We start from the raw sequence: 27,860 nt of genomic DNA, 5'->3' as shown, positions 1-27,860 counted from the left end.
TTACTTCTTTAATTATAAGTATATTATTTATTGTGACATTAGATAATGATTAATTGCAAAAAATTAATCATTTACAGTTAAAAAAAATTAATCAGATTCATTTACAGCAGCAATTTGTTTTTTTTTTTTTTTTAGAAAATTAATGACTTTTTTTACGATCATTACATTTCTTTCCAAATATTGTTTTTTTGTAATATTTTTTAAATTTAACTCATTAATCTTAGTAACACAATGAAATATTAGTGTTGTTTGTTATGACAGAATAAATTAACATTATTTATATAAAATAGTAGTAATTTTAGAACTAATGTACTATTTCTTAAGATTTTTAATTTTTTGATAAAAAAAATCATTGTAATTTCTTTAAAAAATATCAACAGTGAATACAAAGCAAAAGCAGAAAACTTTAAAGAGGAAATCTGTAACCAAATAGTTGAATTTTATCAGTGTTATCAGTTAATGTGGTAAATTACGTAGATTAATATTCAATTTGTAAAATATATTTGTGTGGACTGAGGTATATTTATCTATACCTCATATCTTATACTGTAACTATACAATCAACAGTGAAGACCAAACCTGTTAAAACTTTTTGTGCATTATACTACAAATTGAGGTAATTAACTGATATATAATTACAATTAATTTAATTTTTTTAAATGAATGTTCAATAAGCTGTTAATAATTATAAGTCAGTTACACTTTGGAAAATAATATTATTAAAGTCTATATTCATTATTTTTAGTAACTTTCCTTCCCAAATTTCAAAATTGTTACATAATAGAAAGGGATACATTAATTTTTTGCTTTACGATGTGTCCATCCCTGTCTTTTTACAATTTATGTAAAGCAGCTGAAGCACCACTCAATCACTTTCTGAAAGTAGTCCTGATTGTGAAAGAATTAAGGTATCTATTATAGGATGTACCACCTGCACATTGGTATGTTGATATGCAACCACATATTTGGTTCAGTGAAGAAGACAGTGGAAACCATTTTACTCCTCACTTCCCCTTGAACAGCAGGCATTGGATTGCTTGTTACTTTTGAAAATATTTAAATGTTACACATAGAATCTTAACAAAATTAATCCCTAAATTGTATGTCCTTATGTACAAATTTTTCCAACCCTTTTAAGTCCTAGAAAAACTAGGCAACTACTACAAATACCATGTAACTTAGATACAAAACAAAATACCTGTTTGATTTTCATGTTGTTGTTATCTTTTTCAAGTTTTGTAAAAAATTAATCAATATTCAGGAAAATAGAAAAATTATGCCTAGAAAGATATACAAAATAAAATTATTATTTTGATAACCAGTTTAAAAAACATTGTTAATTGTTTAAATTTCGATTACATTATGTAAAACCAATAATGAAAGATACTTAATGTACTAACTTCTTTAGTAAAGTACCTGATGAAAATTATGTGTTCAACAGTCAAGATGATATGACATCTCAAGAGCAATAAGCACACCAGCACTATCATTAGTGTTGTTAAAACTGAATGCATTTAGTAGTGTGGAACGTGCTCGCTGTGTATTTTCGTTTCACGATTTGATAATTTTCATAGAGTACAGTAAGGAGTTTTTTAGTACGCATACAATTTACTCTTGGCACCAATCCTTTGTTGAGACAGGTTGTTCTGTAAAACACACAATATTAACAGGATGCCTATCCTGAAGCTACCGTGGAACAACTCAGAGAGTTTTGCATGTAGTCTGAAGAAATCAACTTGACATGCATCATGTGAGATTAGAATTTCACAAACGACTGTATGGCGCGTATTATGTAAACCATATCACTTGAAGCCATACAATCTTAACCACGGCAACTTCAGGTAGGATATATCTCACATTACATATGTATGCCATATCAAACCAAATTGAATGTTGGGTGACAAACATGATGTGTTTTTATATGAAATGAGATGTCAATTGAATCTGTAAGTTATCTCAATAAATTTTTGCATGCTTTTAAACTTGTGAAGTCCTTTTTAAATCACCTGGTACTATCAATACATATCAGCATATAAAGTTCACTAAAATTTAGGAAATGTTCAGTCTTGTAAGTGACATCTTAATGCTGTTCACTACTTATCAATGGCTATTTCCAGTTGAATTTCTGTGAATGTACTCACTTCAGTAGGGTTGTTGGTCTAATTTCATGATTCTACTTTCAAAGAATTGTATATTGCATCTCACTAGACTTATTGCATCCTTAGTATTTGTATCATTTGGTGGAGGCACATTCTATAAATCTATTGTAGACTATATTTCCTATCCTTAGGATGAACAAAAATCCCAATCCAGGTAAAGCCAACCTTTCTAATCCCTTCTATTTTAATAATACTGCACAACAGCAATTTAATAAATTAAAACTTGATATAACGTTTTATTTTTTAATTTTAGGTGAAACATGCGGATTCCTTTGCTAGAAATTAGTAATTTCAGCACCAATGATTTCTTGAAGTTAGCCAAATTTGTCGCATATCTTTCACTGGTAAGTGAAGAACAAATATACTGAACAGCTGCAAGTTATAATTACAATTAATCTTCTAAAAAAATTAGGAAATAGATAAATATGTTGTACAAATTTTTGTTTACATTTTTAATCAAAATTAGTCACGTATTTTAACTGAACTAACTATTTGGAGATTTATATTACCTAAGTGCAATTATGTTCCTCATCCAACTTAAATTAAGTCCCTTCAATGCTAGTACCCCTACTATTTCATTTATAAACCTTAAAATTGTGCATGGAATAAATGATTTTTATTCAGGTGATGAAAATCTTTATTATTTATCTTTATTTAAAAAATCTTTATTGTTTATTATTATACATGTGGGAATAATTAGATTTGCTGATGGATGACATAGATACAGAAATTAAATTCTTGAATTATGAAAGACTTTTTACTTTCACAGAGAGCTATAATTTTTATACTGAAAATATCAGCTAATGTACAACATATGATTATGAAATAACAAGAATTTTTTTTTTATGAAAAAGAATTTACTTATTCTTCTACTTTGATACTGACCCCTTCAAAGTATTCTCCCAGAAATATAACATTTATGGCAGCGTTTCTTCCAGTTTTCAAAACATTTGGGAAAAGGATTTTTTTTAAAATAAATGATTATTTCTTTGTTTCATGTATCATCAGAAATTGTTGTCCTTTTATGTTCTCCTAATCAGAGGAAGGAGGGGGGGGGGGGTGAGAAAATGTTATAGGGTGTTATTCTTGGAATATGCACAGCTGTAGCATCAGTTTGTTATTTTTGACTAAATAATAATGAATTAATAGTAAAGTGTGAAATGGAACATTATTGTAAAACATGTAAATTGTTTACCCATGTTTGTGTGTTTCCTTCAAACTGCCTCAAGAAAATGGTGTAAAAATGTTAAATAATATGTTTGTTGAACATACAACCTCATGGTAAGAATTCATAATGGACACCATTGTTTAAAAAAAAAATCAACCTTAACATTTGAATGAACTTGTGTGCTTCTTTCAGTCTTGATTCATCAGAGAATTTCCACTGGAATGATTGGACATCATTTCAAGATCATAACTGTACAGCCATATTTCATTACCTATTATGTTTTGATACATTTGAGTAATTTTGAGTCATCAGTGATGTCAACTAACAATTGTTCTTTGATGTTGTTTTAATTGAAATTTCTATAGTTTTGAAACTAATTTTGCTCCTACTTGTTTCATATCCAAAATGTCATCAAAATTCTTTCACATGAGCTATAAGAGATTTCCACCTCTTCATTCCCTTTAGCTTCTTTTCTAATAGTGATTTGACAATTATTGATCACAGTGCCCTTTATTTTGTTGACATTTTCATTGGTAAAGATGAAAATATACTAACTGATGAGGCAATCAGATTTCAAGTGGTCATCCTCACAACCTCCTTAAAGTAATTGTACTCCTCAAAAACTCTTTGGTGTCAATATAACATTCTCACTAACATATTTACCACTTCATTGCATTTTATTACATTTTTAAGGCAAAATTTAGTGCAATCTTATATTCCGTACAAAAAAAAAATAAATTTACCCTATGTAATAAAGGTTCTAATTACTTGGCTGCTAAATTTGAACTATGCGTGTAATACGGCTGAAAGTACTATAGACAATGTCCTATTGCACAGGAAAAAGATGACTCAGTCATAATTTAAACAAAAAAGACAATGACTGAATGATTTATTGAGATATGAAATAATTCTATTTCACTTATCTGTATGTTTATCATTTTGCTTTATATGTTGCAACAGGAGTTTGTCAAACGTTTGTTACAATTATAAATGGGTAACATATTATTTCAGCTATATGAGTTCTGTTTAGAAAATAACTGAACATTTTTAATTATGCACCAACGAAAATATTTAGTGACATGCAGTTGGCAGCATTATGTTCTGCATAACCTCCTCTGTAACCATATGTTCTTGGATTGGTTATATCTCATTTAGTTTTCATGTTATTGTTATCTGAGTGCAACATGTTTAAGCGTTAGTAGCAATTTTTGTAATGTGCGATTTTCAGGAGGATTTACATTATGATATAATGTAAAATTTAGCTTGAAACTGGGGAAAACTTTCACAGAAACTTTTCAAGTTTTGAAACAAGCTTACAGAGACGATGCTCTGGGTTGTTCACAATTTAAAAGTGGTAGTCATTCAATCGAAGATGACCCTCAACCAGGAAGGTCTTTAATTCCAACTGATGACACCCGCGTTCAGAAAATCAGCGTTCTGGTGTGTGCAAATTGCCAATTGACTGTCAGAGAACTTGCAGAAGGGGTTAGCAACTCAATTGATCGTGTCATAACAGTTTGACTGAAAAATTGAATGTGCATAGAGTTGCAGCAAAGTTTGTTCCTCATTTGATGATCAAATAGCAGAAAGAACATCAAGTGGATGATTGTCAGCAACTTCTTGAACAAGCTGATGACAAGGAAACATCCATGTAAATGATCATAATGGGGGATGAAAGCTGGGTTTATGGCTACAACATTTAGACAAAAGTTCAATCATGACAATGGATCGACAAAGGATCTCTATGACCCAAGAAAGCATGTCAGTCTCGATCTAATGTCTAAGTAATGCTCTCTGTTCTTTTGATTTTAATGTAACTGTGATTCTGAATTCTTGCCTCAAGGTGAAATAGTGAACTGTGCATACTGTCAAGGCGTTTTACATCCAAAAAAATCTGCAGAAAGAGACCAAAGTTGTGCTGATACAAATCATGGTTTCTTTATTTGAGTGTGCGGGACATGCGCCCACACACTCAGCTTTGTCTCAAGTCGTAAGTTCTGTGCCAAAAATCAGATGACTGTCCTCCCTCAAGACTCCCTAATTGCCAGACTTGGCTCCTTGTATGACATCATTTGAGACTATTGATGATATTAAAGCAAATTTGTCACAGACCTTAAGGGCCATATGAAATGAAGCTATCCAGGACTGCTTCGCAAAGTGGTGATCTATGGTCTATCTTCCTGATAGTGTGTTTTCTACTTATCTGGGGCCATGTGTTTGCTACTATAGCATTCATTGAATGTAAAGTCACTCATCGATATTCAAAAGAGATTTCAGGGAAATTTCAGTATATCTCAACACGAACAAATTCGTTCATGGTGTATTATTTTAAAATAGCATAGAAAATATCAAATTTTTTGTTTATTTTATATTTTCATTCTGTTTTTTTTTTATTATTTGTAATTCTTAAAGGTATTCAAATCCGTATAAAAGTAACTGCCTTTACTAGGACTTGAACGCTGGAACTCTCGACTTCCAAATCAGCTGATTTTAAAAGACGTGTTCACCACTAGACCAATCCAGTGGGTTTTCTATTATCTGTCTAGGCCCACCGATCCTAACTGGGTTAATAATAAGGGAATAACATTTTATCGTGGCGTATTCCTTATACAAGGGATTTTATTTTGGAAATATTATTTTTATATAATTAAACATTTTTTTTGTGTGTTGGTTTCACTTTTATTTATAATAAATAAATAATGCAATCTTATCATATGGTAACTTTTAATTCTCCACCCACGTCCTCTTACGTAGACTGATTTTCGTTCTACACCTTGTTATATTGCTTCACCAACGATCGGACCGAGCAGTTAACAACATACCGATTTTATGCCCGTTACAATATATCTTTTTCTAAAGTCAAATTCTACATTATTTAAACTACAGTACTGTATTCTTTATTGAGTTCTCGGCAAGTTCATTTATGGACATTGTACTTCTACCGCACTTCTTTAACAAGTAAATACGAATACAGCAAAATTATACATTAACTATTATAAACACATTAATTAGAAAAGATAAGAAATGATCACATTTGATACGAAGGAAAACATTTTAAAATCCCCAAAAAGATAACAAAAATTTATTTGAGGAAAAATGCAATCGCACAATTCAAATCATAAGTTTAAAACGTTTTAAAATTTTGAACGGAAATTTTAAAAAATTTATGGGGTTGGATCAGTTTTTGAGAACAAAATTTTTTTTTTCTCATAGCTATAAATAAATTTTAATTACATTTGTCAAATTTTAACCTTTTATAATATTTAAACATTTCTATTGCGATAACTTTTATAAAGGATAAAGTAAAAATGATAGTAAATTCTTTCTTTTAAATATGTAATTGTTGTTTTCTATGGAAGTAATGGTGTAAGTACACAACAAAACTTTAAAACGAACAAACAAAAACTGTTATTTTCAGAGCTGAGTATCCTGACAGTTTGATATGCAACAGTAATTGAGCTCAGAAAAAAAAAATAAACCAGTTCACTTTATTTTTAATAGCATACCTGGACTATAATGTTTGTTATTCTGGAACATATAAAGTAATTTATCATAATACTTAAGGTACTAGCTGATACTACTTTTTTGATTAATTTTTTGGGTATAAAGATGGAAACAGAATGTATGAACTTGTAAATATAAAATATAAAAAAAAAAAAAAAACACTAAGCGCAGTTTGCATAAAAAGACCGACTGACTTACGTTTCTGACGCCCACACTATTTCGCTGTCAGAGATTCATGATTTTCAGGGTACGCACTACATACGTTCGATTAACCTAGATACAAGCATCAAGTTTAACTCGCTCATAACTATGAATCACTGCATAAACAAATACACCAATACAAAATATATTGTTTGTTGTTGACCTTAAATTGACTCAAACTCAAAAACGACTAACCAATCTATATAAAATTTTCACTTGCACAACTTCAAATACATTACTACAGTACATCTAAATTTCAATGAAATAATTAATCTTGTAGTTTTTGAAATTTTCAAGCCACAAAATTTTATTCATTCGCCTGCATGTGAACAAAAGGGAATTCATTTTTAAGTGAATATTATTTCCTATTTCTCATATTTCAAAACGGAAAGTATTTAAAATAATTAATTTTTGTATAATTTGATTAGCGTAATGACATTTGTGGTCGCCAGATTGGTTTAAATAGTCAGAAATTATTATTTTTTAGATACCGTTTTGCTTGTCTTGTAAAGAACTTTAAAACAAGATATCACATGACCGTAATGTTCCATTTAAAATTTTTGAGCCGTCCCTGCGCCCCCTCCCACACCCCCTGAAGGTTGAATACTCTAAATTGGAGCTTACTGAATTAACTTCTTTTATCGGAGAAGATTTCCAAAGAGAGAATCAGAATACCTCAAATAACAGAAAATTAAAGTGGTGAATAGCTAAATGAAATAAGCACATTGTTGGCCGCTATTTTGGAATGGATGATCAGAATTTAGTTTTAACTGTATAATTTTCTCGTCTCATTGAGCTCTTTAAAATGGATATTAAATGACAATTTATCCCATTCGAAATTGCTGGGTTTTGCCCCTACTAACACCGCCAAAAGATTAAAAACGAATGAAATGTACGTTCATTGAAATAGTCCTTTCGTACAAGGAAAAATGCCGCAAACCACATCCAGTTATCTCAATTAAAAAAAAAAAAATTAGAGGTTGATGTAAGTTACTTTTCAGCAACTTGGTATATACGAGGTGCGACAATAAAGTAATGAGACTGATGTAAAAAATAATGTTGCTTACCGTTTTAGTCATGTTTAGAGTTGTCTCCTTCAAAGTAATTCCCCTCTGATTGCACACACTTATTCCAGCGCTTCTGTCATTGATGGTAACATTTCTGGAACTCATCTTCTGTAATATCCTTCAAGACCCTCGTCACAGCTGTTTGGACATCTTGTGTTGTTTGAAAATGGTGTCCCTTGACCGCCATTTTGACTCTTGGAAATAGAAAAAGGTTGCACGGAGCGATATCTGGTGAATAAGGTGGCTGTGGTAGTACTGAAATTTGTTTTGAGGTATATATGCTTCATCTTTCCCTTTTGAAATTTTCCTAGTTTCTAGTTTATTCTGCAATGAAAAATAAAATTTGAAAATTGTCACTAGAAAAAATAGTGTAATTTAAAATTATAAAGGAATTTTACACTACTTTGTATTTAATAAAGTTGTATGTATGTACATATATATATATATATAGAATAGTTGAATAAAAAAAATATATACATTGTTTCATGAATTTCTTACTTTGTATGTATGTATATTTTTATTTGATGGACAATTCCTCTGTGAAAGTAATTAAAACAACACTTTCTTACTGCCCATATTTATTTTTTTATTAATTTACTTTAATTTTCTAGCATCAAACTAACTAAAAATTTCAGTTTCATTTTGAATTTGAAAATTTTGAGAGATGAATTTTTAAGTTATTGTTAAATTTTATTAACTAATTTCACTGAATTTTTTTTTTGTCTTCAGTCATTTGACTGGTTTGATGCAGCTCTCCAAGATTCCCTATCTAGTGCTAGTCGTTTCATTTCAGTATACCCTCTACATCCTACATCCCCAACAATTTGTTTTACATACTCCAAACGTGGCCTGCCTACACAATTTTTCCCTTCTACCTGTCCTTCCAATATTAAAGCGACTATTCCAGGATGCCTTAGTATAAGTGGCCTATAAATCTGTCTCACTGAATAGGTTATTCATAAATAATCTATCCAATATATGGATTAGTAAATTTCAAGTCATAAAGGTCTTATTATTCAGTGTTATTTTTCTTTTTTTAGATTGAATCATTATACTTTATCTGCACTTCTATACGGAAGTTGTATATTATATCACAGGTAATGCAAGACTTCAATGACACTGGAAATATTACAGAAAACTGGCTATTTATTTTTCCCATGAAAAAACTAGAGAGTAAGTTTTTAATATTTATGAGTAGTTATTTGAGTTATACTTAATTTTAGTTTTAATTGAGTATATTTGTTAATTCATGTCCATCAACATAATAGTATAACATATTGCTATATTATTACAATATTTTCTGGTGGTATTTAAATTTACCATCGATTCATGATGAACTACTTTCCTACCTAATATTTATAAAAATGTAATAACATCAAGACCCTATGTATGTAACTGTATCAAATTTCATGGTTCACCTTTTCCTGAGATATTAAGCAGAACAGACACCAATGCATTCACATACAAGATCATAACCATAGTAATAAAAAAACCAAATATTTAAGATATTGACCCATTAAAAAACTTACCTCTTATTTTAGTATTCTATACTTATTGTAGCCAAAAAACATGAACTCTTTCCCAAAATAAGCATTTCTTACATATGGAAATTTCCTTTCCTGGAAATTAAATAAACGTTTTTAATTTAACTCGTCAAAAATAAGCTGTAATAACAGCAATGAAGTTAAATTTAAGGGTAGGATAAACATTTGATCAATGTTTTTTTTCAAACCATGACAATTATTTATAACATCGATTACATCAGGAACAGTGAAAAATTTAACTCAGGAACATTTGATATTTTATGGATATCAAAAGAAGAGCTGCTCCAAAATTTGTCTAGAAAGATATAGGGAAACCATGAAAAATATTCATTAGTGTAGTGTTAAAAAATATAAATTATATACATTTCTCTAACCAGTTTTCTAGCTACTGGTGGGTCTGGGTGTATATAAATATATATATATATATTTACACCCAGGATGTATATATATATATATGTGTGTGTGTGTGTGTGTGTGTGTCTAGGCAAATGCAATTACTGCTACTGGCTTGACGTAGCTGCAGATGTACAGTTTAAGGATAAATGTACTGGTAAACATGTAGTCTAGAGTGGACTCATGTCTACCACTCCTGAGATGTGCGGTTAATTGAAACCCAACCACCAACAAACACTGGCAACAACACTCTAGCATTCAAATCTATATAAAAGCAACAGCCTTTACAAGGACTTGAACTTTAGAAATCTTGCTTCGAAAATCAGCTGATTTTGTGATGGAGTTTAACCACTATACTAACCTGACAGGTTAGGAAAGTACTACTTATTGAATAAAAAAAGAAAAATGATTGTAATACATATGAGTACATAAAAAAGAATTATTTGAAATATTAATGATACAATTATATCATGATAATGGATAAAGCCAGTGGATATAACAAATAACATTTTTACAGGAGTTAATTGGTAAACATTTGAGTATCTTACACGAAGTATAACAAAATTCAAGTTTATTTGTTTTATTTAAAAACTCATTAATAGAGAAATAGTTTTTAAATACATTTTTTAAAGAAATCTTTTAGCCAAAACACCCTTTATTAAACAACATAAAAATATTTGGTTGCTTTGATACGAGTGAATTTTCATTTTGGGAACAAAGTATTAATTTATTTTTAGCTAACCCTATTCATTCATAAATATGAACACTTGGAAAATTCAGAATTTTAATCTACTAAAAATTAATACTATAAATGAAACAAGCCGACTTTTGTATTCTGAATACTAATTATTATTATATACTTAAATTATTATTATACAAATATGCCAATATAAAATGTAATTATGTTAGGGCTAATTAAAAATATTAGAATAATTATAAATTTGTAGCCATTTATAGGTGTAAAAAATAATTAATAATGATGAATGACTTTCCAAAAGGATGCTTTAAAGAGAAACGATATGGTTTGCTTCTTATTGCATTAAAAAATAATTTATAATCATTTCATGATAATTTATCAACAAAAAAAACATTTAAAATAATCAACTCTTAAATATATTAAGATATAATAATTACCATGTTAGTTACATTGAAGCCCGGATTACACATCATTTGTCTTGCAGCCTTAGTCGGTTTAAAATTATTTCCAACCTTGAAGTTTGGATGCTATAGTAGGTTAGAGTCCTGTCAAACCACATAATACCATTCAGATATTTTTATCCACGAAGACTGCATACATCCCATAATGTCTATTCTCAACTCATTTAAAGATCAGCACATCCAATAAGCTATATCCAGATATAGCTTATTGTGGTCTTTAGTGAGGAAATTTAATCACAATCATCTATGTCTTCTGTCCATGAATTAAGTTCATCTTTTAGCAAAATGCTGAATTGTTTTTGGAAATTTTGAAGGAAGCTATTTCTGGATCAGAGTTTGGCTACTTCTGTTCATTATCCATATGGTGGTAAAAATCAGTTTTTTGCCACTGTTATTCCTTCTCTTAAGTTACTCCTATTTTACGATATGGCAAAACAGAAAATGGAAACAGATGTTGGTACAAACCAGCCACAATTCAAATGATATCATTGTCACGCTTACCTTTTTAGACTATAAGTACTTAAAGTATATTTACTGGAATATTAATTATTCAAAAATTCTATACACAGCATCTCCTCAGTTGTATTTATTCCAAAAATATGTTCCCAATGTGTATCTTTTTTTTAATCACACAGTACAAGACTAATATATAGTCCACTGATATGTGAAAAAAATTCCAGGTATAAAAATATCTAGCTGTATTTTATTACAAAAGAGAAAAAGTAATTTATAAGAAGAGAAAGTTCATTTTCTGTTACATCACATGTGCTTATGGCATTATTCACATGCCTCTCTTCAGGCATAATGGAAAAAGGAGCGGTGTATTAATTGAAAAAAAAAGTTTTAAAGAAAATAATGATTTTAAACTAGCACTAAATTTTAAATGTATTATGAGTACATGAGGTAGGGAATAAATTCTGTGAATGTAGTCCATATGAATCATAAATTCTTGTTCCTTACAAAACTTATTAATGTCTACAGGCAGCATGTAAAAGATTTGTACAAAAGCGAGTATGTATGATGTGTGATTTTAGTAACAGACAGAACTGCTGGGAGATCATCCTTTACCATTTAAAAAAACAGTTTAGTTAATTTGTTGCATTTAATAAAAAGTTACAGAAGGAGAAACAAAAAAAAAAAACAAGACAAAATCTCCTTCTTTTTTTGAAGTCAGTTTTATTGTGTTTAATGGAATTTAGATAAAAAAATGTCTATCCTGGTTAAAATAATGTCAGGTCAAATTTTGTTTTATAAAAAACAGTCCACTGATTACTGTTGAAGCAAAAGTTAAGTAAGGAGACAAACTAAAATCTGTTATTTTTGTACAAGCTAATAAATTCACATGAAAAACAATTCATAGTCAAATGTAAAAGAATTTAACATAATTAAAATTGAATAATTTTGAATAATTATTAAAATTGATAAATGCTGACTTATTGTTAGTTAGGTAATACAATTCCAACAGAAATTTTTTTCGATACTATGTTTAACATATGGTGGGAGTTATTTTTCTGATTTTGGTTTGTTACATCTGGTAACTTTACTTTAAGTGACAATAATATATGTTTTACAAGGGTGAATCAAATTTAAACAGTAATTTTGCTATTCTACGCAATAAGAAGTTCTGAGCTGGATGGCGTAGTTGGAAGTTAATGTTCGGTGTGTTAAAGCAGGGGAACCAGCTTGATTAGCTGCTACACTCTGTTCTGTTATCAGTAACGCCATGAATGAACAAGAGGTTCTGTCATCTGTTGCACAACGTATAATCATAAAGTTTTTAACTTCAACGTATAATGAAGGCGTAAAACTTGCAAAAATGTTAACTCGTTTATAAGTACAGTTTGGGGATGCTAAACTGTCTCAGAAGCGAGTGTATACATAGGCCAGACAATTTAAAGGCAGACAAGAAAGTACACAAAATCAAAGTCATGATGGATGCTCAAGGTTAAGTCTCACAGCTGACAACATCCGTGCTGTTCAAGAGTTATCAAATGGGATTACCAGTTCACTATTAAACAAATAACGTCATACGTGGGTATCAGTTATGGGCATGCTTAATCCATTATCAGTGATCATTTGGGCTGACTCCCATTAAAGCCCATCAGGGCTATGAATGGTGGTGGGCGGGGGTTGACCAGATGCGTCACAAGGTATCTTCCCCTATGGAGTTGGGATGATCATTTCGGTTTGATGGGTTCTGAGGTTGTTGATTGAAAATCAAAAACAGGTCATGATGGAGATCTGCAAGAAGGGGATGATTTTTTGAGGCACATCATAACATGTATGTGACATGGGTCATTAAACGAGTCAAAAATGGTGAGTAAGGAGTGGCGAAGGAATTATGAGGGCCAAAACTTGTGTCAGCCAGAAACGTTTTTGAAACAATTACTTTATACTCAAGGGGAGTTTACTCATAGATTTTCTCCACAATCAACAAACTGTGAATGCGGTGTATTATTTCCAGCTGCTACAGTCAACAAAAGCCGCCTACTGAAACAAAAGATGGAGTACACCCATTACTGATGTTATCCTTCTCCACAACAATGCCAGGCAGTAAACTGGAATTTTGACAAGGAATAAATTGGAAAAAATGCACTGGGAAACCCTCAACCAGGGTTCATTATTTTATTTCAGTCCAGATTTGTCCCCCTGTGATTATTTTTTGTTTGCACCCTTAAAAGAATTGCTTGGAGGGGAACAATTCAAAAACAATGTAGACATTGTAAAGCGCATGTGTAATTGGTTTATGACTCATTCTCAAACCTTTTATGAACAAGAGATATTCAAGCTTCCAAATCATTGGCAAAAGTGTGTAGAATGTGCAGGAGACTATATTGAGAAACGTTGAAGACATGAATTGTATAAATTATTATTAATCAATAAATTTATTTAAAAAAAATTACCTTTTATATTTGATTCATCTTTGTAACAGCAGAAATTGGTAAAAAGATAAAAAACTAGTTGTAAAAAACAGATTTTCTAGATTTATCATTTGTTTGTTGGAAAAGAATAGTATTATTAAAAATAGCTCTTTCTTTTCCTTAATGTGGTATGAATAATGTTACAGAGAATTAGTTTGAGTCCTTATAAGTTAGCAGTATTATCATCACCTTTAGTTTATTTTGTTTTGAAACTCTTGTGAAATAATGAGTGGAATCATGTACTTAATGGAATCAAATACTTAAATTTATTTACGTTATCAAAACAGAGAAAGTAATAACAATTTTATGACTTGTTTCATTCACAGATATTAAAATTGAACTTGGAGTTGAAATTATTACCTATGCATTTCTTTTGATAGCTGCTATTATTTTACTACATGCAATACATCAGGTAAAAAAATAAAACTAATCATTACAAGACAAACATATTAAATAAAGTTACAGTTTTTAAACCTTGTAGTAATTATGTTACCAGTAAATACTGATCAATTTCAATTCTTAATTGCTTTGCTAAGTTTTTATATGATAAAAAATTTGATCATATAAAACAATTTATTATTAAGGTTTCTACATCCATGTTTTTTCTACATGTTTATCCATTTTCTACATTTTTTATCCATGTTTTTTCTACAAGTATGACAAACAGTTATCAAACTTATGGGTTTCCATGCTGAAGTTCACCAAGGTTTTAGAATGTGGCAATCCAAGATTTTGGGATGTTGTCTCAATCGATTTTCCTAGACTTTGGTGGCATGTGTTATGAAATATTGCTGAGAAAACTGATGATGATGTTAACATTCAAAAGGAGGGTGATGATAACATGATGTTAACTTTCTCAAAAAGAATAATGATGACCATATTTTGTTACAAAAAGACATTAATGCGCTCTTAAGATAGGGGATAAATTGTAAGTCTTTCATTAAGTATCAGTAAATTTAGAATTATATTGTTCATCAAATATAACTGTAAAATTAGTCATACAACACACATGCTGATCCATTACAAGGGGAAGAAATAGTAAAGAATCTATAACTGATTTTTGATAATTTTTTGAAGTATATATTTCACTTAATCATGTTGTAATCAAAGCTTGCCATTAAATTTTAGGCAGTAATTTTCTAATAAGTATACAGAGAGTATGGAGTTATAATTTTTTTCTTGTGCTTTTTGTTTTGATTCTATAGTTTATTGTTATATACATTTCTTCTACAGAGTGTTTCATAATGTACTTAGGAGTTACAAAAATTCAGTACAAAAAAGTATTTCATTTACCTAAATGAAAGTTGTACGAGGTGATGCAGGGACTCAAACAGTTTTTGTTAAAATCTATAAATGTTCAATATATGATCCTCTGGTGACACGGCACACATCAACACAAAAGTCTAGCTCTTCCCAAACTCGTTCTAACATGTCATTTTCAATAGAGTTGATCGCACTGATTATGCGATCCTTTAGCTCAGCAATATCATGCGACATCGGTGGGATAAATACCTTATCTTTTACGTAACCCCAGAGAAAGAAATCACATGGCGTGAGGTCTGGTGAACTTGGTGGCCACAGCATAATGTGTTGGTCTTCTTCAGACGCACGTCCTATCCAGCGCCAAGGTAATGTTGTGAACCTCGTTATGAAAATGGGCAGGACAACCATCTTGCTGGAAAATGAAGTCGTTGAGTAGCTGAGGCATAAGCCATAATTGTAACATATCCAGGTATATCATGCCAGTTACTGTCATTTCCATAAAAAAGAAAGGCCCATACACTGCCTCACGAGAGATTGCACAAAAAATGTTTACTTTCAGAGAATCCTGAATGTGTTCCACATAAGCGTGTGGGTTTTCAGTTCCCCAAACTCACACGTTATGACTGTTTACTTTGCCGCTAATATGGAAAGTAGCTTCATCGCTGAAAATTATCTTGTTTAGAAAACCTTCATCTAACAAAAAAACGCACTTTCATGGCACAAAATAATGAGGGGAAAAGGTGTGCCCATATCAGGACTCCATTTAAAAACAGGAAAAGCACGACAATTAAAAAATATGGTAGAAGACTGAGGGCAGTGAATTTACAGCCGACAGAAGGTGGTTAGATCGCTGGAAGAAGAGGTACAAGATATGGCAGAACTATTTCCAGAGAACCTTTGTCCACTAACAAAGAAAGATGCTGTGAATGATTTTAAGGATTTCCATAAATTGATAGTTGGCAAGTCAGGTGATCAGATATATAATTGCGACGAGACGGTGCTCAATTACAAAATGATGTCTACAAAAACTCTAGCTGCAAAACAAGAAGCATGGGCAAACGGTTACAAAAGAAGCAAAGAACAAGTCACACTGTTTGTTTGTAGCAATGCAAGTGGCATCCACTAACTGAGACTCATACTTATTTTGAAGGAAATGGAGCCCAGGGCATTTAAAAAACTTAAGACTTTAGAATCACTCCCTCTATGGTGTACTGCACAAAAAAAAGCCAAGATAAATGGCTTTATTTCTAAAGAATCGGTTTTTTAAAGAGTTTGTTCTATCAGTAGAGATGTTTTTGAAGGATAACAAGCTTCAACGGAAAGCCTTGCTTCTAATAGACAATGCACCTTCGCACCCTATCAATGATGAGTTGCAGGATAGTGACATTAAAGTGTTTTTTTTTACCCAAATGTAATATCTCTGTGCCAGCCTACGGACCAGGTAGTACTGAAAGCCTTAAAAAAGAAGCACCATCAACGGTTTCTCTCTTTTTTTTAAATTAAAGGCACTGAGAACGAGGGATTTGTTGAGAGACTAAAGCAGATTGACATCTTTGGCATGATTAGATCGAGTTCTGAAGCATGGGAGGAGATCTCACAAATCACGCTTGTCAGAAGATCCTGGAAGATCTTACTTGATCACCAGGGTGATAAATATAAACCAATACAAACAAACGACAATGTTGAGATTGTTTCTCTTCTTCAAGTTATCCTCAGATGTAAAAGTGTGGACATTTCTGATGTAAATGAGTGGATGGAAAATGATGAGAATGAAGAAATCATGGATGAAAACATAATACATATGGTGTCCAATGAACCTGCAAAAGACGAAGATGACATCATAACTTCAAGCTCAACTGCAGTTTCTCATTCTGTTGTCTTAAAAGCCATCGAAACCCTCCTCGATTATGTGCCATAACAGGATGAGAGGAGTGTAGCCAACATCACCTGGTTACGAAGATGGAGAGAAATCGCAGTAAAAGAGGTCAGAAAATGAAAAACAAAAACTATAAAAGACTTTTTTTTTAAACGAGTAAGAATTAAAACTCTATTTAAAAACATTATTTCACTATACAGTAATGGCATTTGAAAACCAAACTGTAGTTGTAATTTTAAGATATTTAACTATTTTAAGGATTAATGTTGTATTACAGTAATGTACTGTGTTTTTACTTTTGACACTTTACCATAGTACGAGATATATCAAAATGCACTGTATTAAATTTAACTAGGGAAGGTAAAGTTTTTTCAGTTGTTTAACAATCTAGAATACAAATAATCTGTATTGTGTTTCTGAGTATTCTAGATTATCCAGCTTTTTCACTATCCAGGCAAGTGCACAGTCACATTAGGCCAGATAAACCGGACTTTACTGTTTATATACAATTGCGTTTCCTAATTGTAGCTTCGCTCACAATATCAAAGCGACTTACCCGCAACATTTTTTTAATAGCAAAGTTATTTATTTATAAAAATTATTTAATCAAGAATATTTATTGTTTTTAGATTTCCATTAAATCCTGATAAAACTGAAAATAACAATTTTTATTAAAAATATAGACCATAAAGACTATTAAAAAAATATAAGGAGTACATCCATTTTTTTAATATAAGATGTATGAGTGTCCAAGGACCCTTTGGACCCTGCTGTGTTCATTGAAATCTCTTATGCTTATAAGTATAATAATTAATAACAATTAAATCATGTTCAATTTATTAAAAAATATCAATGCCTTGTAATTTCTTCAGAGCAATAGTTTGGTCAATACATGACCTGAAAGTTTGAGTGATCTAAGAATGTGGGTTTCAAAATAGTCGGCCTCCATCTTAAAAATATTAATTATTTATGGGTAAAAATGTGTTTTCCCAGTTCCTAGCATTATCTTATAAATACCATTAGGAGGTGACTGTAGTTCATTTCTCATTTTAAAAAAAAATTTTTTAAATTACTTTTATGTTGTTTAGTCAAGTAACCAGAGACAGGTGCAGCCAGTCACATCACACCTACAGTAACAATGGCTGTGTTGGTTGAGCCATTGCCACGTGCACAATCACATCCCTTAAAAAATTGAAATTCAAAAAATCCAAAAATGGTTTTTATATATTTATCTGATTAGTATTTGCAAGTCCCAATCTAATGAATATCTTGTTTAGCACAGTCAGAAGTGGGAAAAATTTGCAGTCATTGTTCAAACATTTTTTATTTTTCTTCACCTCTTTAAGGTTGAATTTTGAAAAATTTAGAAACTGGTTTCAGATGATAACATGAAAATTACACACACCAAAAATCAAGTTGATATCTTCATTTGTTACAAAGAAATTAAAAAAAAAAACTAGTAAATTTCATTGATACTATATTTAACACTTTAAATTTGGGATTTCGAAAAATTCTCTTTCTAATATGCACCTACACTGTAAGAACATGTATATAAATTTTCATCAATTTATCTTCAGTAGTTTTTGTTGGGCATTGATGAATCAAGACAGTCAGTCAGGACAAGTTGCTTTATAGGTACACACACACACACACACACACACACACACACACACACACACACACACACACACACACACACACACACACACACACACACACACACACACACACACACACACACACACACACACACACACACACACACACACACACACACACACACACACACACACACACACACACACACACACACACACACACACACACACACACACACACACACACACACACACACACACACACACACACACACACACACACACACACACACACACACACACACACACACACACACACACACACACACACACACACACACACACACACACACACACACACACACACACACACACACACACACACAATTGACATTCTTGAAAAATTAATATCACACATACAGTATTATACTTTTTTTGGTATAGTGACCAAAAAGAAAAATTAGAATTTAAGAAAAATTAAGGTAGTCAGAGAAAATGAAATTTCACTGTATCAAAATTTTTCTGTAAAAGTTGCATAAAAATTTAATTACACAAATGAATACAGTCTTCCAACAAGATTTAGTGCTATGTCATTCTGCTACTACAAATGTAAAAAAAAATGCTTTAAAGAAATATACATTCAGATGCTGCAACTCCTCTGATACTAGGTAAGTTGGGTAACTAAAAACTGAATCACTATAGACTAAATACAATTTCATTAACATTTTATGAATGAAATGAAAACATAAAATTGAATTCTGTATTTACAATAGCAAAGTACAAAATATGATATTTAAGTACACAATACAAAATATTTTCTTATCATTTGTAACAGCAAAGTCTTTGCCCTATTTTCTAATATTTTTTTTTTTTGTCGTCAGTCATTTGACTGGTTTGATGCAGCTCTCCAAGATTCCCTATCTAGCGCTAGTTGTTTCATCTCGGTATATCCCCTACATCCTACATCCCTAACAATTTCTTTTACATATTCCAAATGTTGTCCGACTGCACAGTTTTTTCCTTTTATCTGTCCCTCCAATATTAAAGCGACTATTCCAGGATGCCTTAATGTGTGGCCTATAAGTCTGTGTCTTCTTTTAACTATATTTTTCCAAATGCTTATTTTTTCATCAATTTGTCGCAACACCTCTTCATTTGTCACTTTATCCACCCATCTGATTTTTAACATTCTCCTTTAGCACCACATTTCAAAAGCTTCTAATCTTTTCTTCTCAGGTACTCCAATCGTCCAAGTTTCACTTCCATATAAAGCTACATTCAAAACATATACTTTCAAAAACATTTCCTGACGTTTAAATTAATTTTTGATGTAAACAAATTATATTTCTAATTAAAGGCTCGTTTCGCCTGTGCTATTCGGCATTTTATATCACTCCAGCTTCGTCCATCTTTAGTAATTCTATTTCCCAAATAACAGAATTCTTCTGTCTCCATAATCTTTTCTCTTCCTATTTTTACATTCAGTAGTCCATCTTTGATATTTCTACTACGTTCATTACTTTAGTTTGTTCTTGTTTATTTTCATGCGGTAATTCTTGTGTAGGACTTCATATATGCTGTTCATTGTTCCTTCTAAATCCTTTTTACTATCAGCTAATATTATTATATCATCAGCAAATCGTAGCATCTTCATCTTTTCACCTTGTACTGTTACTCTGGATCTAAATTCTTTAATTTCATTAACTGCTAGTTCTATGTAAAGATTAAAAAGTAACGGGGATAGGGAACATCCTTGTCGGACTCCCTTTCTTATTATGGCTTCTTTCTTATGTTCTTCTATTATTACTATTGCTGTTTGGTTCCTGTAAACTTTAGCAATCGTTCTTCTATCTCTGTATTTGAACCCTAATGTTTTAAAAATGCTGAACATTTTATTCCAGTCAACGTTATCGAATACCTTCTAGGTCTATAAATGCCAAGAATGTTGGTTTGTTTTTCTTTAATCTTTCTTCTACTATTTTACTTAAAGAAGCCATTCATATCAATTTAAAAAAAAAATTATTTTTAATTAGCTGAAAGATGTCCTTAGAAGTATGGTTGTAGTTCCCATTGTTTTCTCAAAGACTCAGTACTCAAAGCCTTACTTAAAGCTATGAATTTGTTGTTCCAATTATATAAACTATCAATTAGTTGGCATTCAAACAAAAACTGAACAGGCTATTGCTTCCTTCATGAATCATTTCTTTGTGTGAACTCTTTGCACATATTCTACCTGGTATGGTAGCACTTTCAGTATAGCTATCTGGTGCTCAAAGGCATGTATATGTACATGTATAGTATATGTACAATATACATATGGAATAACTTGTGTATGTGAACTCTAAGTAAGAGTAAAAGAGAACTTCCCATCTATCACATTTACCAATTGTGTTGTTATAAAATTCATCTTATTAAAAATACATTTTATTAAATAAAATTTATTTGAATTAATATTTCATTGGAACATATGTACGTTCCAATTTGTTAATCTTCAGAGTGCTATCACTATTTCTGTAGCTGCTCTGTATAAATTTATACAAGCCAGTATTTATTAATATAATTTTTGTATTATGTTACAGAATGAAAGTAACCTAATGTTGCCATGGATTATTCTTAAAGGATTGTGTACTGTTTTATTAACATTTCGCAGCGTTTACCACTTTATTTCTCATGTTAGCATATTTACTGCAGCTGATATTCTTTATCAATGTAAGTTTAATCACTTATTTATTGATGTATAAATTAAGTTGCTTTAATCAGTAAACCACTTCTCAGCATCTGTGCTAATTTTATCAGAGCCGCTTACAGTTTTATAGAACATGATTTTATTATTAAAAAAATGTAACTAAATAAATAAATATTTTATTCAGTACAAAAATAATATATAGAATTCAAAGAATGGGAAGGTATGTTACACCATGGAGAAAAAAGGAACTGTCCCCAGCATTACAAAATACACAATTATAAAATAAAAAATAAAATATTTAAAATCATATTGATAATTTACTATATAATTAGACAAATATTAAAGTAAATATGTGAACATATTCGTACTAAATATACAACATAAAATACAATTCGCCAAAGGCATTGGTAAAAATCATTTGAGCACTTATTTATGCATGTTAAAAAGAATGGACAAAATTCTTGTTTATTTTAATAAGTAAATCAACAACATAATATTTTTGTAAAATAAATCACTTAATTTTGGTAATTTATTAAAAATGGCAATATAAGTTCATTTCTTGTAAAGTATTGTGTTAAATTGGATGAAAACATTTCATGTAGAGGCAGACATATTTTTTAAGATAACCGATTTCATTTTAGCATATACTCATAAATATAAATTAATAATAATAATAATTTATTTTCCAAACTAAGAATACACCTTTTAAGATAAACAATATATCATTTATATAACAGTTTGTACCCGTAGCTTCTAACTGAACAGGTTCATAAGAGTAACTATATTTTTCTAATTTAAAACTGTGATGCAATAATTCATGATGAAATAATAATTTTTGTGATTTAATAATAGTTTAGTACAAGGTAAAAAGATAAACGTAGCATGATGCTACGATTTGCTGATATAGTAATTCTAGCTGAGAATAAAGATTTAGAAGAAGCAATGAACGGCCTGGATTAAGTCCTATGCAAGAACTACTGCACAAAACCAAACAAGAACAAAATGAAAGTAATGAAATGTAGTAGAAATAATGTAGGTGAACCACTGAATATAAAAAATTATGGAGGTAGAAGAATTTCGTTATCTGGGAAGTAGAATTACTAAAGATGGATGAAGCGGGAGCGATATAATGGCAAATAGCACAGAAAAAATGAGACTTCAGTCAGAAATATAATTTTCTTACATCAAAAATTAATTTAACTATCAGGAAAACATTTTTGAAAGTATATGCTTGGAGCATAACTTTATATGTTACTGAAACTTGGATGATCAGAGTACCTGAGAAGAAAAAATTAGAAGCTTTTGAAATGTGGTGCTATATGAGAATGTTAAAAAATCAGATGGGTGGATAAAGTGACAGATGAAGAGGTGTTGCGGTAAATCGACGAAGAAAGAAGCATTTGGAAAATTACACTTACAGGCCACATATTAAGGCATCCTGGAATAGTCACTTTAATATTGGAGGGCCATGTAGATGGGAAAAATTGAACAGGCAGGCAACATTTGGAATATGTAAAACAAATCGTTAGGGATGTAGAATGTTGGGGGTACACCAAAATGAAACGACTGGCACTAGATAGGGAATCTTTGACAGCTGCATCAAACCAGTCAAAAAAACTTTTTGGTAACAAAAATAAATAAACCAGTCGAAGACTGGTTTATTTATTTTTTTGAAGAAAACACAAAACGTCAAAAAACATTGAAGAATATTTAAATATATATATAAATGAGGACAGAAGTGGCTGAGTAGAAATTTAGCAATTACTATAAATTATAGATATACTAAAGAGAGGGAAAATTATTCAGTTTGTCATTAGAAGTCAAAAGTTGATTCATGAAAGCCATAAGCTTTATACTTCCCTGGGATAACTTGTCAATTTAGTCACAACTGAATCAAAAAAGGATTCAATGTTTTTGTACTGAATGAGCCACTCAAGAGAAATTCTGAATGAATTTAAACCTAGACTTAGTATCTTTCACACAATTTTAGAAAAAATTATAAACCTTTGGTGCAATATAAGTGAAAAATCTACAAAAACACTCCTTCTGGGGTCTAGGAAGTGCAAAATTACCCTTTCTTCGCACATCTCAGTCAATCTATATTTAACAGGCTTATCTCTACTCCTAAGACATATTTAAGTACCTTAAACAAGTATAAATGCCTCAAAGGGAGCAAATCAAGATATAAAAAAACAGGAATGAATGTGTTGTAGCAGGTATTCTACATATTTTATATATATAAGATGTTTCTAGCCTGGGTTGGATTTTATTAAAATACAGTTGCTAGTTTTCTCACCCTTTAACTGGAAGATTATTTATTTGGATTTAGATACATTTAATGTAATCCTGTTTTTGGTTAACCACATTCTAATTTTAAATAAGTCCTGTTTGATAGATTTCAAAACTTAGTCAATGCTTTTTTCACTATAAAAAAGGGTAGTACCATCTGCATATAAGGTCAAATAACCTTGAAATTTGCCAGAACAGAAGCGTTAACATAAATTAGGAACAGAATTCGGCTCAAAACATTGAACTTTGAGGGACACCGAATTCTAATATTCCTTTGTTACTGAGCATAGTTTTAATTTTAACCCTTTGAGTTCTTCCCTTTAGGTAGGATTCAAACCAGTTAAAGCTAAACCTGTTATACCCGCTTGCTCCATCTTATTCAATAATATAGATCATGATCAATGACATCAAAGACCTTCTGAATATCCAGAAATAGGACGCTAACTTTAGAATCTTTATTGATGCTGTTTATCAAGTGCGAGACAAATTTAAGTAAGGCATTTTCAGTGTCTAAATTTTTCTGAAAGCTAAATTGATTAACACTGAAAAAAATATTTTTATTAAGAAAGTTAACCAGTCTTGATTTTACTACAGTTTCCAGAATCTTTGAAAATTGTGAAAGTAGGGCTGTGGGCCTAAAGTTCCCGACTTACAATTATAACAAATAAATATCTTGGAAAATGATCTCAGCTGACATAACATACAGAAACGAATATTAAATTGAAACTAATGCATGACAAAATTATTTTATGAGCTACTTTCAGCAAATTTTAAGAACCATGTTGCCACATGACCAATACTGTAAGATAACATTTTGTTACATTTTATCCTAAATGTTGCTTTCCATTAGAAATGCCCACTTTTTTCGCTATTCATTTATAAACCACAATACATATTTCATCATAATCTACCCAAAATTATTATGAACATGAGGTGTAAGTAATAACGTTTCATTTTAAATAAAAAAAAAAAAAACTGTCTAATTGTTTATCAAAAATGTTTAATTCATAAGAGATTTTAATGGTCTAATAAGAAATCTGAACAGCAAGCAGTACAGTGCCTAAACCTTTCTTTTAATGGAAATTAATAAAAGAAATTACAAATAAATTATTTTAATGTAAACATTTATTTCTGAGTATAAATGAATAATGAGGATAATGGGTTGGCACACCATTTGGGGTAAGCTGGCCCAATTATGACTTACTTGGCTATGTCCTGGGCTGCTCATTCAATGGGAAACTAAATTCATTACAGAGACATCAGTTCCATGCTTAGAGAATCTAATCATGTCATTACCATGAAATACTTCTACATCAACTCTTGATTACAGGAAACTGTAATCATATCTAATCATTCACTTTGTCTGAATAGATATCCAGCCAATATCATACAGACTACACACAATTATAGATGCTGGAATATTCTGAAAAGATGTATATACATTTCATGACAGGTGTAAGAGTGACCTTTGCAGTTCATAATAAACTAAAATATATATATAATTAAAACTCAACCGCCAAAAAGTACGGAAAACCTAAAAAAAATCTAATACCAATAGTCGACTTTCGCAGGATCTCGCATTATAAGTTGGTACATAGTTCTATAATTACATCAAACAAAAAATTAAAAATTTAGAAAACAATACTATTCTACTGCCAAATTCTACTCCACTGTGTTGTTATTACAAATTTTGTGGTTATTAACGTGTTTTCTGAATTTTTAAGTTTTTTTATTTGTTAGATGTATTATAGAACTGCGTACAAACTGAAGATGCAGGATCTTGCAAAAGTCGACTTTTGTTGGTATTAATTTTGTTTGGGTTTTTCTTTTACTGTGTTTTGAAGGTTTAGTTGTTATTGAATTTAACTAGCACAGTGGTCACATAAAAGACTGAAAACTAGGTACTACTGAGGAAATCCTACATGAGAGTTACAATCTTTATAACTAACAAATGAGAAAACTGGAATTGTTATATATATAAAATTCAATTCTTTACACTGGGTGCTATTATATTAATATGCAACTTTCAAAAAAGAAAAAAATTGAAATAATAGTGTTCCAAAATGATTCATGATATATATATATCAATCAATCAATCACACACACACACACACACACACACACACACACACACACACACACACACACACACACACACACACACACACACACACACACACACACACACACACACACACACACACACACACACACACACACACACACACAAACAAACAAACAAACAAACAAACAAACAAACAAACAAACAAACAAACAAACAAACAAACAAACAAACAAACAAACAAACAAACAAACAAACAAACAAACAAACAAACAAACAAACAAACAAACAAACAAACAAACAAACAAACAAACAAACAAACAAACAAACAAACAAACAAACAAACAAACAAACAAACAAACAAACAAACAAACAAACAAACAAACAAACAAACAAACAAACAAACAAACAAACAAACAAACAAACAAACAAACAAACAAACAAACAAACAAACAAACAAACAAACAAACAAACAAACAAACAAACAAACAAACAAACAAACAAACAAACAAACAAACAAACAAACAAACAAACACATATTATAATAGTAATAATTTTTATATTACAAAAGGATACACATGTATATAATTGTTGCTGAAGGATGCAACACATTTAGGAATAATTTAGAATTATTAAAAATTACTATCAACTTTCAAATTAATGGCTACATTCTTTTAAAACCTTTTTTGAGCTAAATATTCGTCCCATCTTTGCTGGAGTTCCTGATCGCTATGCTATTAGTGATACCTGCCTTACAAAAAACTTTCTTTTAAATTACTAAAAAGAACTCCACAGAAGATGGTGCTGATAATTAATTCCAGAAGAGCTTTGGAAACCCACTGAGTTGGTCTAATTGTTAAACTCACTATCGCAACTCAGCTGATTTCAAAGTCGAGAGTTCTAAGGTTCAAATCCCAGTAAAAGCAGTTACTTTTATACGGATTTGAATACTAGGTTGTGGATACTGGTGTTCTTTGATGGTTGGATAACAATTAATCACACATCTCGACAACAGTCGACCTGAGACTGTACAAGACTACACTTCATTTACATTTATACATATCCTCACTCATCGTCTAATGTAATACCTTACAGTAGTTCCATAGGGAAACAGAAAAAAGAGAAGGGCTTAGGAAGTGTTGTCATTAATTTGAAAGTGACTCATTTATAATATATTTAAAATATTTTAAACAATAAAACGTGTTTCATCATGTTTTTTTCAGTAAAGTATGTGCCTCTTTTTTTATTTCTGAGTATAAATTAATAATGAGGAAAATGGGTTCTTTTTCTATCCTGTGTTTTTAACTTCAGTCAGTTACCAAAAAGTGTCAAAAAAAGAAGGTTATTTTTTAATTTTATTAGTGTTTATGGTAATAAAAATAAAAATTTAACTTTTATTTTTAAGAGATCAAGCACAATGTTTCCCTATTTGTAAAAGTAAATAAAAAAGTTTTATTTTTTTAAGGTTTAGTTAAAAAAGAGTATGCAATGGCAGAAAGGAAATACTACGATGTTGTAAAGCAACCTCCAAAACAGAAAAAACAAATTAAGTGGAATGAGAAAACTACCACGTAAAATTAAAAAAAATACAACCAAATATAAATAAGATTGACATTCTAGAACATCCATTATTACCTGTAATAAATCTGTTTGTAATTAACACAAAGATTATTTATAGCAAAGACTATATTTGTTATATCTTAGCAAAAGTAATTAATAATGATCAACTACTATAATACCTGATAATTTATTCTTATTTCTTTTTTTTTTCAGTTATTTGGGCTATCATGTGGCAGATTGTCTATAGTCACTACAGTGTAGTTAAACTTGATGGACAAAGTTAATCTTACATCATCTATCAAAGAATGAAAAAAAAAATTCTTATTTAATAGTATATATTTTAAATGGTTGTCATATTTTATATATTCTAATTAAAATTATTGTTTTTATTTTTTTTTAACCTGACATTTT

General features: G+C 30.5%; 1 protein-coding gene and 1 long non-coding RNA gene across 4 annotated transcripts in view; one reads left to right on the top strand and one right to left on the bottom strand.

Moving 5' to 3' along the window:
- The window catches only part of LOC142331393 (uncharacterized), a 112,497-nt gene that overhangs the window by 19,361 nt on the left and 65,276 nt on the right, over window positions 1–27,860 (bottom strand). For 2 of the 3 annotated variants that reach the window (XR_012757976.1, XR_012757977.1), the window contains exons 4-5: window positions 9,629–9,718; window positions 8,100–8,423 (exon numbers count right to left, since the gene is read on the bottom strand). This is a non-coding gene — a long non-coding RNA (uncharacterized LOC142331393). The remainder of the gene's footprint in view (window positions 1–8,099; window positions 8,424–9,628; window positions 9,719–27,860) is intronic. The other variant, XR_012757978.1, reaches the window with a different exon arrangement.
- LOC142331391 (uncharacterized) lies at window positions 484–27,830 on the top strand. Its single transcript, XM_075377272.1, has 6 exons — window positions 484–616; window positions 2,413–2,503; window positions 9,140–9,272; window positions 14,442–14,527; window positions 21,432–21,561; window positions 27,663–27,830. The coding sequence occupies exons 2-6, from the start codon at window positions 2,420–2,422 to the stop codon at window positions 27,731–27,733; spliced, it is 504 nt and encodes a 167-aa protein (XP_075233387.1). The 5' UTR covers window positions 484–616; window positions 2,413–2,419; the 3' UTR covers window positions 27,734–27,830.

The sequence above is a fragment of the Lycorma delicatula genome, chromosome 10, assembly GCF_047948215.1.
Source record: "Lycorma delicatula isolate Av1 chromosome 10, ASM4794821v1, whole genome shotgun sequence".
Lineage (NCBI taxonomy): Eukaryota > Metazoa > Arthropoda > Insecta > Hemiptera > Fulgoridae > Lycorma > Lycorma delicatula.
The sequence above is the reverse complement of the archived record's forward strand: the minus strand, read 5'-3'. Positions and strand labels throughout refer to the sequence as shown.